The following is a 12,536-nucleotide window of genomic DNA, read 5'->3' as shown; positions in this document are numbered from 1 at the left end:
TAGGTACATCATGGCTGCCTCTAAGGAGCACATGGACTCAATTCACCAAATGCCTAGTCTTCACCTTTCAATTTTAGATTCCTTTGTTCTCTCTGTTTCTTTTTTAACCAACCAAGACTATGCCGAGTTCAACTCATCATTTACAAATCCCAATTTATACATTTCGATTTTGCTTTTTGTTTACTTCCTGAGAATTGTGTTCTAAATAACTTCCACAATGTCAATCATTATTACTGATTTTCTAAAGAACTTTCAAATACTTACCCCATTTTAAATCTCACTTTAACTGCCCCTGTATACCTCCCAATTGATGTGCAACTTCGTTTTGCAGAACACAACATTTTAAAATTAGGAATACCAGAGGAAGTTCACAAATTCTTATTAAACACGCACTCATTCATCCACTGTTATTGAAAATATGGAAAGATGTGTCATTTGAAACATGGAAGTCTGGCAATATCTGGTCTGAGAGAAACAGGAGAGGATACAGGGAAAGATCCCACAAAGGGTTAACAGCAGCTGCCAGGGAACGATTGTAAAATGCAGATATCCTTGGTGAAGCAGGCTTAGCAAACAAGACAAACAGGATTTTGAATGAAGCCAAAAACAATGGACCACACCTACATTGAAAGTAACTATCTTAGTAAGGAGCTGCAATGGATGAGGTTCAGTTGAATTTGGTGATAATTCTAAGTGTGAAAATTTGCTAATACCAGGTAAATTAAAGAATACTGGAGACTATCAGTCTACGAGAAACATAATTCAAAGCCAAAATCAAAGTCAAAATTATGAGCTGAGGACACAATTGGAAAATAAAACTATAGCAATGACAGGCATTAAAAGTAACACCTCTTGAAGTCAAAGCATTTTGAACACCACAAAGGACACAAAATGTAATCAGATCTATGAGATGAAGTCATGTCAAAATGAATACTTAGTTGGATTAGAAGGTTTAGCTCAAAGATACTTTTTACAATCAAAGAAAATAAGAGTTACTTCACAATAACATCATAAAAACTTAACTGTCAGAAAGAGAATATAAACCTGAAGAAAGAGAACCAGAACGACAACCAGAACTCAGAGAGAGGGGAGAGGCAGCTAGAGTCAGATTACAGTCAGCTCGGTCATGGGAAAGAGACAGGGCAAAGCAGCCGAGCTAAAATAGCTAATACATCTAAGGAAGACTAGAATTTAAAAAGTAGGCAGAGTCAGCTCAGAGATAGCTCTCACAGCTCTGTGCATGGGAATGATAGGACACAACAACTGAGCTCATCAGCGAATACATCTAAAGAAGACCAGATTTTAAAAAGATTGATTGTCAAGTTGGGCCTGAAGGTCCCTTCAACCAACCAGAAGGACCCAGAAGCAAGATCGTTTTACTTTTCTGTAAAGACAGTGATTGCATCTTTTAAAAAGGGAAAAAAATATATAATAATAAAATAACTTTAAAGTTTTAACCTGAAACAGTGGTTATTAGTCTACTTTACTTACTTAGCAATGCGGGACCCGGGATCGATGCTACTAAGTGGTAAGTAGATGAAATCTTCGGTGAAGGTATGGGTTATATGGGGGGATAACTTGAAAATATAGTTTGACCTGAATAGCACCCACTGAAGCTTGCATCGGAGTCGGGGAGTGAGAATCCCTGATCACCATTTAGAATGTCGGCCCTTTTTGGTATAGGGGGAATTCTAAGAATAGTGGTGAGTTTTCAAAAACACCATCGAGATCTCGACTCAAACAAAAGGAATTCAAATCATTATACGTTCATTCATTTCAACCAATTAGACAATAAACTTTGAATTTGCACCTTTTTTTCCTTCTTCAAAACTGTAAAGTAAATATAACATTCCTGAAATCTCTTTTCCAATACGGTTCTGAATTTTCCAAGTCGCTGGTTCCCCCTAGTGGCCATTCATCTCAACTTTTTCACTCATAAGACATATCTCCTCCTAACAAAATCCAACTTTAATCAATTCTAATTGTACGGCATTGAATTGTCTCCAGAACATTCCCTCAGTGGTCTTAGCTGAATTGTCTAACATTTCGTCAATCTGTTAAAGGCCTTAACCGAATTAAAGTGTAATTCAATACAACCACTTTTAATTTTCAACATGCAAAATGAATTCCGAGGCACATTCCCTCAGCCCTAGCTGAATTGTCCCCTCGAATTCCCTCACTTAAATAGCCCTCAATCGTACTTGTATCAATTGAAATTAATTTTCTAATCCGCCAGACTGATCTTTGATTTTGTCGAGACGGCCTTACCTGACCATGTGCGAGTGATTAAACTTCATCAGACTATGAGACAGAGAAAAACCGACATGGTCATTTTCCAGCTACACACGCCGTGGGCCCATTTCCCCTCTCTCTGTCCGAGATCAGTTTAATTCTAATTTCGCAGATGACCGGTGGTCGCCTGTAGAAATCCCTCCGCTGCCACCAAATAATCTAACTGCCATGGATTCTGATAGGCTCATTACACATTCCTTTCCTTCTGTGCAAAGAACCAGTCCCTATAGTCACCCCCCTCCCTCTCGCCATGCTTTGCCCATCTCTTTGTCCACTCCCTGCAACCCGAATTAATGTCCATAATGCACTATTCTAACAGGTCATCTCAGTCTATTGCTCTTTTCTTTAGTTCAATTCCTCACTAGAACCAGGAGGCAAAACTTCAAAATGAGCGAGAAGCCAATGAGGACCGAGATGGGAAGAAATGTCTTTACACAAAGGGTTGCGAAGCTTTGGAATTCTCGGCCCCAGAGGGATGTGGAAGCTCAGGCATTGAGGGTTTTAAAGCAGAGATTGGTCATATCTGATTAACAATAATGTAAAAGGTTATGGAGATAGTGGATATAAACGGCAGTGAAGTGTCTGATCAGCCGAGATCATACTGATTGGCGGGGCAGGCTGAATGGCCTACTCTTGTGCTTTGTTCCTAACCAATTGGCCTAACCAATGAATCACATGAATGAATATAAAAAGTAAAATTTGATTCTCATACTTATTTGGCTAACTATTTGAATATGGCACCAGCACAGGTTTCAACCCTGACAAATTATTGTTAAAATAATTTAGCAGTAAATAAGTGTACGTGTACATGCAAAAACACAAATTTTACCTAATTTTGCAAGTTCTCCAACCTCCAGCACATCCTTGTAGAATTTGTCGTTGTAACTGACAGGGAAGATGACCTGGTTTAACCGTTTCAGCTGTTTGATGTTATGTGGAGTAACATCTCCAAGCTCAATCCGGCTACTGGAACAAAACAAAGATGTTTCATGTAACTGTGCCTGGAGAAACACTTCAATTTGAATCATAGTAGCTTACAGCACAGGAGAAGAACATTCAGCCCGTCATGCTGTACTGACTCTTTCAAAGAGTAGTCTCCGCTTTTTGTCCATAACGCTGCAAGCACCTCACCCCCGAGCCCCCGTTGAAAATTATTCATGGAATAAGCTCTCAACACCTTTTCAGGTGGAGGGTTTCAAATCCCGACAACCAAAGTGAAAACATTTCTCCTCACTGTTTTGCCAATAATTTTAAACCTATGATCTCTGGTTATTAACCCACTCACCAAAGGGGTTGTATTTTATATACATACTCTCTCAATCACCTGATTTGGTCAACTTTTACCTTCCCAGTTTCCCATCTTTCCTCATAACAAAGAATCCCTCATCCCTAGGAACGTTGGGGTAAACCTCCTCCGTATCCTCTTTAAGACCTTTATCCTGTTGTGCCCACAATACTCTGGTCGTGGCCTAACCAATGATTTACTAAAATTCAGTAGCAATGTTTGAATGGAGAAACTATGCCAAAAATGAGTGAATCATTGAATAACATGTGGAGATGCCGGCGTTGGACTGGGGTGAGCACAGTAAGAAGTCTTACAACACCAGGTTAAAATCCAACAGGTTTGTTTCAAATCACTAGCTTTCAGAGCACTGCTCCCTTCCTCAGGTGGCTCGTGTTAAGTAATGGATTAAGAGACATTGCAATTAGTTTGTCTCATTTATGTTAAGTATCTATTAATTGACACTGATATGTAAAGGGGCTTCAGGTGGTCTCTGTCAGGTGGGGTGTTGTTAAGAGTTTTTATGTAGAGGCTGTGGAAGTGAAATAAATGGTGTTTGGTGAAAATGAACAAGAACTTTAGACTCTTCATTTCACAGCAACTAAAACGTCCAACAACTCGTAGTTCACCTGAGGAAAGAGCAGTGCTCCGAAAGCTAGTGATTTCAAATGAACCTGAGTTTAACCTGGTGTTGTGAGACTTCTTACTCTTCGCGATTAGCCTCCTCTGCTTCAAGGCGAACAACCCCAACTCTCCAGCCCTGTAACTGTAATCCCTCATTCCAGGGAACCATTCCAGTAAATCTCCTTTTTAACCACTCCAAAGCCTTCATCAAAACTCTTAGTTGGTTGCCCTGCATTTACTGATATGATAGCTGGTTATTTTGAATATTGTCTACTTCCTTCAATTCGCAGGTTGCTTCATTTGGATTAACGTTTCAAATAATTTTTAAAATCCCATTTTAATTAAAAGAATGGAAAGTTTATATTTCTACAGCACCTTCATAAATTCAGGATATCCCAAAGTGCTTTACAGCTAATTTACACACAGCAAACTCCCACATAGAGTTGTGGTAATGACCAAATCATCTATTTTAATGATGTTGATTGAGGGATAAACACTGGCCATTACATCTGGGAAGCTCTTCTTGCAATAGTGGCCGTGGGATCTTTTACATTCACCCAAGGACAGTCGCTGTTCATCAGAAAGCTGGCACCTCTCGACGTTGTGGCCTTTGCGTCCCTAGTAGCCCGGCGCAGGATCCTACTCATGTGGAAGGAGGCGAAACCCCCCGGACTGGAGGACTGGGTAAATGATATGGCGGGGTTCATTAAACTGGAGCAGATAAAGTTTGCCCTGAGAAGATCGGCTCAAGGGTTCACCAGGCGGTGGCAGCCATTTCGCGACTACCTAGGGGAACGTTAGAGGGAAGACAGATGACCAGCAGCAGCAACCCAGGGGGAAGGGAAAGGGGGAAGGGAAAGGGGGAAGGGAAAGGGGGGGGAGGAGGAAAAGGGGGGGGAGGAGGAAAAGGGGGAGGGGAGGAGGAAAAGGGGGAGGGGAGGAGGAAAAGGGGGAGGGGAGGAGGAAAAGGGGGAGGGGAGGAGGAAAAGGGGGAGGGGGAGGAGGAAAAGGGGGAGGGGGAGGAAAGGGGGGGAGGGGGAGGAAAGGGGGGAGGGGGAGGAAAGGGGGGAGGGGGAGGAAAGGGGGGAGGGGGAGGAAAGGGGGGAGGGGGAGGAAAGGGGGGAGGGGGAGGAAAGGGGGGAGGGGGGAGGAAAGGGGGGAGGGGGAGGAAAGGAGGGAGGGGGAGGAAAGGGGGGAGGGGGGAAAGGGGGGAGGGGGGAAAGGGGGGGAGGGGGGAAAGGGGGGGGAGGGGGGAAAGGGGGGGAGGGGGGAAAGGGGGGGGAGGGGGGAAAGGGGGGAGGGGGGAAAGGGGGGAGGGGGGGAAAGGGGGGGAGGGGGGAAAGGGGGGGAGGGGGGAAAGGGGGGGGAGGGGGGAAAGGGGGGGAGGGGGGAGAGGGGGGGAAAGGGGGGGGAGGGGGGAAAGGGGGAGGGGGGAAAGGGGGGAGGGGGAAAGGGGGGAGGGGGGAAAGGGGGGAGGGGGGGAAAGGGGGGGAGGGGGGAAAGGGGGGGAGGGGGAAAGGGGGGGAGGGGGGAAAGGGGGGGAGGGGGGGAGGGGGGGAGGGGGGAGAGGGGGAGAGGGGGGAGGGGGGGAGGGGGGGGGAGGGGGGGGGAGGGGGGGGAGGGGGGGAAGGGGGGAAGGGGGGGAAGGGAGGGGGGGGGGGGAGGGAGGGGGGGAAGGGAGGGGGGGGGAAGGGAGGGGGGAAGGGAGGGGGGAAGGGAGGGGGGAAGGGAGGGGGGAAGGGAGGGGGGAAGGGGGGGGGGAAGGGGGGAGGAAGGGGGGAGGAAGGGGGGAGGAAGGGGGAGGAAGGGGGGAGGAGGGGGGAGGAAGGGGGAGGAAGGGGGGAGGAAGGGGGAGGAAGGGGGGAGGAAGGGGGGGAGGAAGGGGGGGGGGAAGGGGGAGGGAAGGGGGAAGGGGTTAGGGGGGGGAAGGGGGGGGGGGAAGAGGGGGGGGGGAAGAGGGGGGGGGGGAAGAGGGGGGGGGGAAGAGGGGGGGGGGGAAGAGGGGGGGGGAAGAGGGGGGGGGAAGAGGGGGGGGGAAGAGGGGGGGGGGAAGAGGGGGGGGGAAGAGGGGGGGGGAAGAGGGGGGGGGGAAGAGGGGGGGGGGGAAGAGGGGGGGGGGGGAAGAGGGGGGGGAGAGGGGGGGGGGAAGAGGGGGGGGGGGAAGAGGGGGGGGGGGGAAGAGGGGGGGGGGAAGAGGGGGGGGGGAAGAGGGGGGGGGGGAAGAGGGGGGGGGGAAGAGGGGGGGGGGAAGAGGGGGGGGGAAGAGGGGGGGGGGAAGAGGGGGGGGGAAGAGGGGGGGGGGAAGAGGGGGGGGGGGGAAGAGGGGGGGGGGAAGAGGGGGGGGGGAAGAGGGGGGGGGGAAGAGGGGGGGGGGAAGAGGGGGGGGGGAAGAGGGGGGGGGGAAGAGGGGGGGGGGAAGAGGGGGGGGGGGAAGAGGGGGGGGGGGGGAGGAAGAGGGGGGGGGAAGAGGGGGGGGGGAAGAGGGGGGGGGGAAGGGAGGGGTGGGGAAGGGAGGGGTGGGGAAGGGAGGGGGGGGGGAAGGGAGGGGGGGGGAAGGGAGGGGGGGGGGAAGGGAGGGGGGGGGGAAGGGAGGGGGGGGGAAGGGAGGGGGGGGGGAGGGAGGGGGGGGGGGAGGGAGGGGGGGGGGGGTGGAGGGGGGGGGGAAGGGAGGGGGGGGGACGGGGAGGGGGGGGGGACGGGAGGGGGGGGGACGGGAGGGGGGGGGGAAGGGAGGGGGGGGGAAGGGAGGGGGGGGGAAGGGAGGGGGGGGGAAGGGAGGGGGGGGAAGGGAGGGGGGGGAAGGGAGGGGGGGGGGAAGGGAGGGGGGGGGGAAGGGAGGGGGGGGGGAAGGGAGGGGGGGGGGAAGGGAGGGGGGGGGGAAGGGAGGGGGGGGGGGAAGGGAGGGGGGGGGGAAGGGAGGGGGGGGGGAAGGGAGGGGGGGGGAAGGGAGGGGGGGGGGAAGGGAGGGGGGGGGGGGAAAGGGAGGGGGGGGGGGGAAGGGAGGGGGGGGGGAAGGGAGGGGGGGGGGAAGAGGGGGGGGGGAAGAGGGGGGGGGGAAGAGGGGGGGGGGAAGAGGGGGGGGGGGAAGAGGGGGGGGGGGAAGAGGGGGGGGGGGAAGAGGGGGGGGGGAAGAGGGGGGGGGGGAAGAGGGGGGGGGGAAGAGGGGGGGGGAAGAGGGGGGGGGAAGAGGGGGGGGGGAAGAGGGGGGGGGAAGAGGGGGGGGGAAGAGGGGGGGGGGGAAGAGGGGGGGGGGAAGAGGGGGGGGGGGAGAGGGGGGGGGGAGAGGGGGGGGGGAAGAGGGGGGGGGGAAGAGGGGGGGGGGAAGAGGGGGGGGGAAGAGGGGGGGGGGAAGAGGGGGGGGGAAGAGGGGGGGGGGGAGAGGGGGGGGGGAAGAGGGGGGGGAAGAGGGGGGGGGGGAAGAGGGGGGGGGGAAGAGGGGGGGGGGGAAGAGGGGGGGGGGGAAGAGGGGGGGGGGGGAAGAGGGGGGGGGGGAAGAGGGGGGGGGGGGGAAGAGGGGGGGGGGGGAAGAGGGGGGGGGGAAGAGGGGGGGGGGAAGAGGGGGGGGGAAGAGGGGGGGGGGAAGAGGGGGGGGGGGAAGAGGGGGGGGGGAAGAGGGGGGGGGGGAAGAGGGGGGGGGGAAGAGGGGGGGGGGGAAGAGGGGGGGGGGAAGAGGGGGGGGGGGAAGAGGGGGGGGGGAAGAGGGGGGGGGAAGAGGGGGGGGGAAAGAGGGGGGGGAAAGAGGGGGGGGAAAGAGGGGGGGGAAAGAGGGGGGGGAAAGAGGGGGGGGGAAAGAGGGGGGGGGAAGAGGGGGGGGGGGAAGAGGGGGGGGGGAAGGGGGGGGAGGAAGGGGGGGAAGAGGGGGGGGAAGAGGGGGGGGAAGAGGGGGGGGAAGAAGGGGGGAGGGGGAAAGGGGGGAGGGGGGGAGGGGGAAGGGGGGGAGGGGGGAAGGGGGGGGAGGGGGGAAGGGGGGAAGGGGGGGAGGGGGGAAGGGAAGGGGGGAAGGGGGGGAAGGGGGGAAGGGGGGGGAGGGGGGGAAGGGGGGGAAGGGGGGGGAAGGGGGGGGGAAGGGGGGGGGGAAGGGGGGGGGAAGGGGGGGGGAAGGGGGGGGGAAGGGGGGGGGAAGGGGGGAAGGGGGAGGGAGGAGGGGGTTTAGTTTAGGTCAAAGATAAAGGGGTTTTGTTACTTGTGTATTGTTAAAATTCTGTATTGTTATTGTTGCGTTTGCTTTGTAAGAGGGGAAAAATTGTTGTTTGGGAAAAAAATTTCAATAAAACATTTTTTTTTAAAAAAATTAAAAAAAAAAGAAAGCTGGCACCTCTGACAGTGCAGTGCTTCGACAGTACTGCACTGAAGTCTCAGCTTGGATTTTGAATGCAAGTCTCTGTTGAGGGAATGGATCCACAACCACCTGATTTAGAAGCATGCATGTCAATACAGTGCCACGTGTATCAAAACTCACTGGGTTTCCTACATGGGCACTGAGTGAAAGGAATTGCAGCTGAATGTGTACACGTCATCGGCTAGGCCGCAGTTGGGAGCACTGCATGGTATCCTGGGCACACCATTATATGTAGGAAGGATATCAAGGCCATGGTTGGCGTTGTGCAAGTTGATTGGAATGAAACCAGGAGGAGGAGGTTAATGGAGGAACGCTCACTCTCAAGCTTGCTCTGGGGAGTGGCAGTGGCCTGTATTTTCATCGAAGGACAAGTGTCTGGTCCCATAACTTCAGTGAACAACTTGAAATACTCAAAGGAGGTATGACGATGGATAAGCACCAGGCAACCAGACAACAGCTTGCGCATTTATATCGCCAAGACAATGTTCTGTTAAACTGAACGATAGAATGACACCCAATTTCCATTTGAAAATGTGGTAATTGATAGGGTTATCCTGTCTATTGTCCATGAGAGAAAAAGGAAGCGAAAGATAAGTTGAAAGGCTGAACTAAGGCAGAGGAAACTTGCATATATAAGCTAGCACAGACTAGTTGGGCTAAAAATGTTGCTTTTTTTAATCTACTGTATACAACTGCTATCCATTCTCTGCTCTTCCAAACATCACACCAATAGCAGGCCAGTGCTTGAATATAAGCCAACCATGTGGCAGAAATAAGCTCACAAGGTCATGTTCACATATGTACACCACATCCCACAAGTTCCGTGAACAATTCATAAAATCGCAAGTGAAAAATAATAATAATTTGAAATACTCCTCAACATCCTGCTAGCAATCAGGAAAAACAAACAGGTGTCATATTTGTTTGGGCTGTCAATATCTCAACACAATTCATTCATAAAAAGGAGCAAGTACCCGAAAGGTACCACCCCGAATCAGCACGCTCACCATTAATAGCATGTGGTGGAATACGGAATCGGTTTAGTTGCCATCCCAAATGCAGTTTTGCTGCAATTTCCGATCTTAAAGACCATAATTTTAATATATTATTCATACTGGATATTGGTTTGTGACGTTGTTTCAGAGGGTGGTTAAGAATCAGCCACCAACTGGAGTCACAGGCTGGGTCAGAGCAGCAAGTTTCCCTCCCGAAAAAACATTACTGGACCGGTTAGTTTCTTTTACGACAATCCAACAGCTTCGTCATTCCTTGTACTGACACCAGATTTTTAATTACTTCCAGGTTTCAGCTAAATTAAACAGTTTCAAACTGCCATGATGGAATTTGAATTGCTGGTCTAACAACACAAGCATAACACCATTCACCATTACATCCACAAGGCAACATGCTTGGTCTCCCTCACGAAAAGGGCAAACATTCTACATGCAGATTGTGGTCAAAGGAATATAGGATCAAACATCACAAGAAATAGGAACAGACAGGGGTGGCACGGTGACACAGTGGTTAACACTGCTGCCTCACGGCACTGAGGTCCCAGGTTCGATCCCGGCTCTGGGTCACTGTCCGTGTGGTGTTTGCATTCTTCCCATATCTGCGTGGGTCTCACCCCCACAACCCAAAACGATGTGCAGGGTGGGTGAATTGGCAATGCCAAATTGCCTCTTTATTGAAAAAAAAATTAGGTGCTCTAAATTTATTTTAAAAAAGAAATAGGAGTACAACTCACTCCCTAACAGCACTGTGGGTGTACCTACATTACATAGACTGCAGCAGTTTAAGGCAGCCACCACCATCACCTACTCAAGGGAAATTAGGAATAGGCAACAAATGCTGGCCCAGTCACTGACGCCCATATCCGTGAATGAATAAATATAAAAAAGGCCATTCAGCCCTTTAAGTTGACTCAGCCATTCAATAAGGTAATGGCTGATCCAATTGTGGCCTTAACTCCACTCCCTGCCCATCCTCAAAACCCTCGACTCCTTCGTCTATCAGAATTCTGAATATAGTCAAGACCGAGTTAGACAATAATATTAATCTTTATTATTGTCACAAGTAGGCTTACATTAACACTGCAATGAAGTTACTGTGAAAATCCCCTAGTCGCCACATTCCGGTGCCTGTTCGGGTACACAAGAGGGAGAATTCAGAATGTCCAATTCACCTAACAAGCATGTCTTTTTGGTGGGGCTTGTGGGAAGAAACCGGAGCACCCGGAGGAAACCCACGCAGACACGGGGAGAACGTGCAGAGTCAACACAGACAGTGACCCAAGCCGGGAATCGAACCTGGGACCCTGGCGCTGTGAGGCAACAGTGCTGACCACTGTGCTGCCATGCCATCCAATGATTCAGTCTTTACTGCTCTCAGAGGAAGGGAATTCCAAAGACTAACAACCACCCTTAGGCAGCCCTTACGTTTCTGTTCCACTCCTTCTCGAGTCTCCCAGGAGATAAAAAAAACTCCTCAACATCTACGCTGTCAAGCCACCTCAGAATTTTATGCATTTCAACAAAATCACCTCTCCTTCTAAACTCCAATGTGTATAGTCCCAACCTGCTCAACCTTTCACAAGCCAAACTTCTCCACCCTGGAATCAGCCTAGTTGATCTCAGTCCACATTTTATTAACAAATCTTGAAAATCCTATTCTTCTACGTTCGTTTATTCAGAATTTACTTGTGAATTTTTCCATTTTCTCCAAATTTTGTATCACCATTTATGAATATTTATTTTGAGCTTAAATTGATCTATACGGGGCAGAATATACACATCCAACAGTTCTAAACTTCAGACTTATGAGACGACCTAGGCACTTTGCAAATAAAATTACTGTTATATGTTAGAATGATTTGCTATGCTTGCAGTGACAGCTGTTAAAGGCCACTTAGACTGCCTGAACAGGTGTTAGTGTTAAAATAGTACCGTGCTATGGGATTTCAATTTCTTTACTCATCGTTGCTGACAGGATTAGGTTTTCCTTCTCCATCTGACTGTGTTCAAACTTGAAGCAATGGAAAACTAGACACCTTGAAATCAATTCAAGAAAGGGCATTAGATCAATTGGTTCCTTTGTGGACATTGTGTGTCGAGGTTACACAATTGACGATGGAATCTAGCAACTCAAGGGGAAATGGCCTTGCAGGAGTTGGCACAATACAGAAGCCATTTGTGGTCGGTAGTTTCCCCAAAATTCATGACACGTTACATTAAGAGTGCAGGGGACAACAGGCACAGGGTGTTGAGATCATCACCCTTTAAGGATAAGTCAGTTAAAAGTTGCTGCGAATGCTCAACAAGCTTCTTCTGAAGCACATCGCCGATCCAATGAGTAGCAAGGGATGCAAGATGACAGGTGACCACAGATCATGGCACCAACAGCTCATATCAACACATTAAAGAGTCAATTCTAAATAAAAAATACTGAAAAATTAGGTAGGAGCAGAATGAACAGATATTAAAATGCTCATCAAGGCAAGTTGTGGTTCACTAGATAGCACTCTCCCCTCGAAGTCAGAAGGTCATGAGTTCCAGGTCTCACTCCAGCGTCTTGAATACAATATCTAGGCTGGCAATAATGAGGTTCTGCACTTTGAGGTGGCATTTATTAAAAGACACTTTAATGAGACCTTGCCTGCCCCCAGATTAATATAACAGATCCCATGGCTACACTTCAGAGACAATTATTTGCGTGCTGTGCCAATATTTACCCAACATCACTTCAAAAAAAGCTGGTCACTATCACATTGGCTGCCATTCTGCCTTCAACAGTGTTTCCATTGTCTTGAAGGTGCTTTGAGATGTCCTGAGGGGGCTATATAAATGCACATTCTTTCCCTTTCACCCAAGTCAAGCATTCATCAACCAGGCACACAAAGGAGAACCTGCTGCTTCTATCATACTGGGGAGGCGGTGGCATAGTGGTATTGTCAGTGGACTGGTGATCCAGAGACCAAGGGTAATGCTCTGGGACCCCGGT

At 50.9% G+C, this 12,536-nt stretch overlaps 1 protein-coding gene across 3 annotated transcripts in view; it reads right to left on the bottom strand.

Moving 5' to 3' along the window:
* naa50 (N-alpha-acetyltransferase 50, NatE catalytic subunit) overlaps nt 1-3,748 on the bottom strand; it is a 31,748-nt gene extending 28,000 nt beyond the window's left edge. For 2 of the 3 annotated variants that reach the window (XM_072476036.1, XM_072476039.1), the window contains exons 1-2: nt 3,372-3,466; nt 3,122-3,258 (exon numbers count right to left, since the gene is read on the bottom strand). In XM_072476036.1, the coding sequence (XP_072332137.1) occupies nt 3,122-3,258; nt 3,372-3,451 (217 nt within the window). In that variant the 5' untranslated portion in view covers nt 3,452-3,466. Of the gene's footprint in view, nt 1-3,121; nt 3,259-3,371; nt 3,467-3,636 lie in introns of those variants that run through there. The other variant, XM_072476038.1, reaches the window with a different exon arrangement.
* Nucleotides 3,749-12,536: the final 8,788 nt, after the last annotated feature.

The sequence above is a fragment of the Scyliorhinus torazame genome, chromosome 15 (genome assembly GCF_047496885.1).
Source record: "Scyliorhinus torazame isolate Kashiwa2021f chromosome 15, sScyTor2.1, whole genome shotgun sequence".
Classification (NCBI taxonomy): domain Eukaryota; kingdom Metazoa; phylum Chordata; class Chondrichthyes; order Carcharhiniformes; family Scyliorhinidae; genus Scyliorhinus; species Scyliorhinus torazame.
Note: the sequence above shows the minus strand (reverse complement) of the source record. Positions and strands in the feature narration are given on the sequence as shown.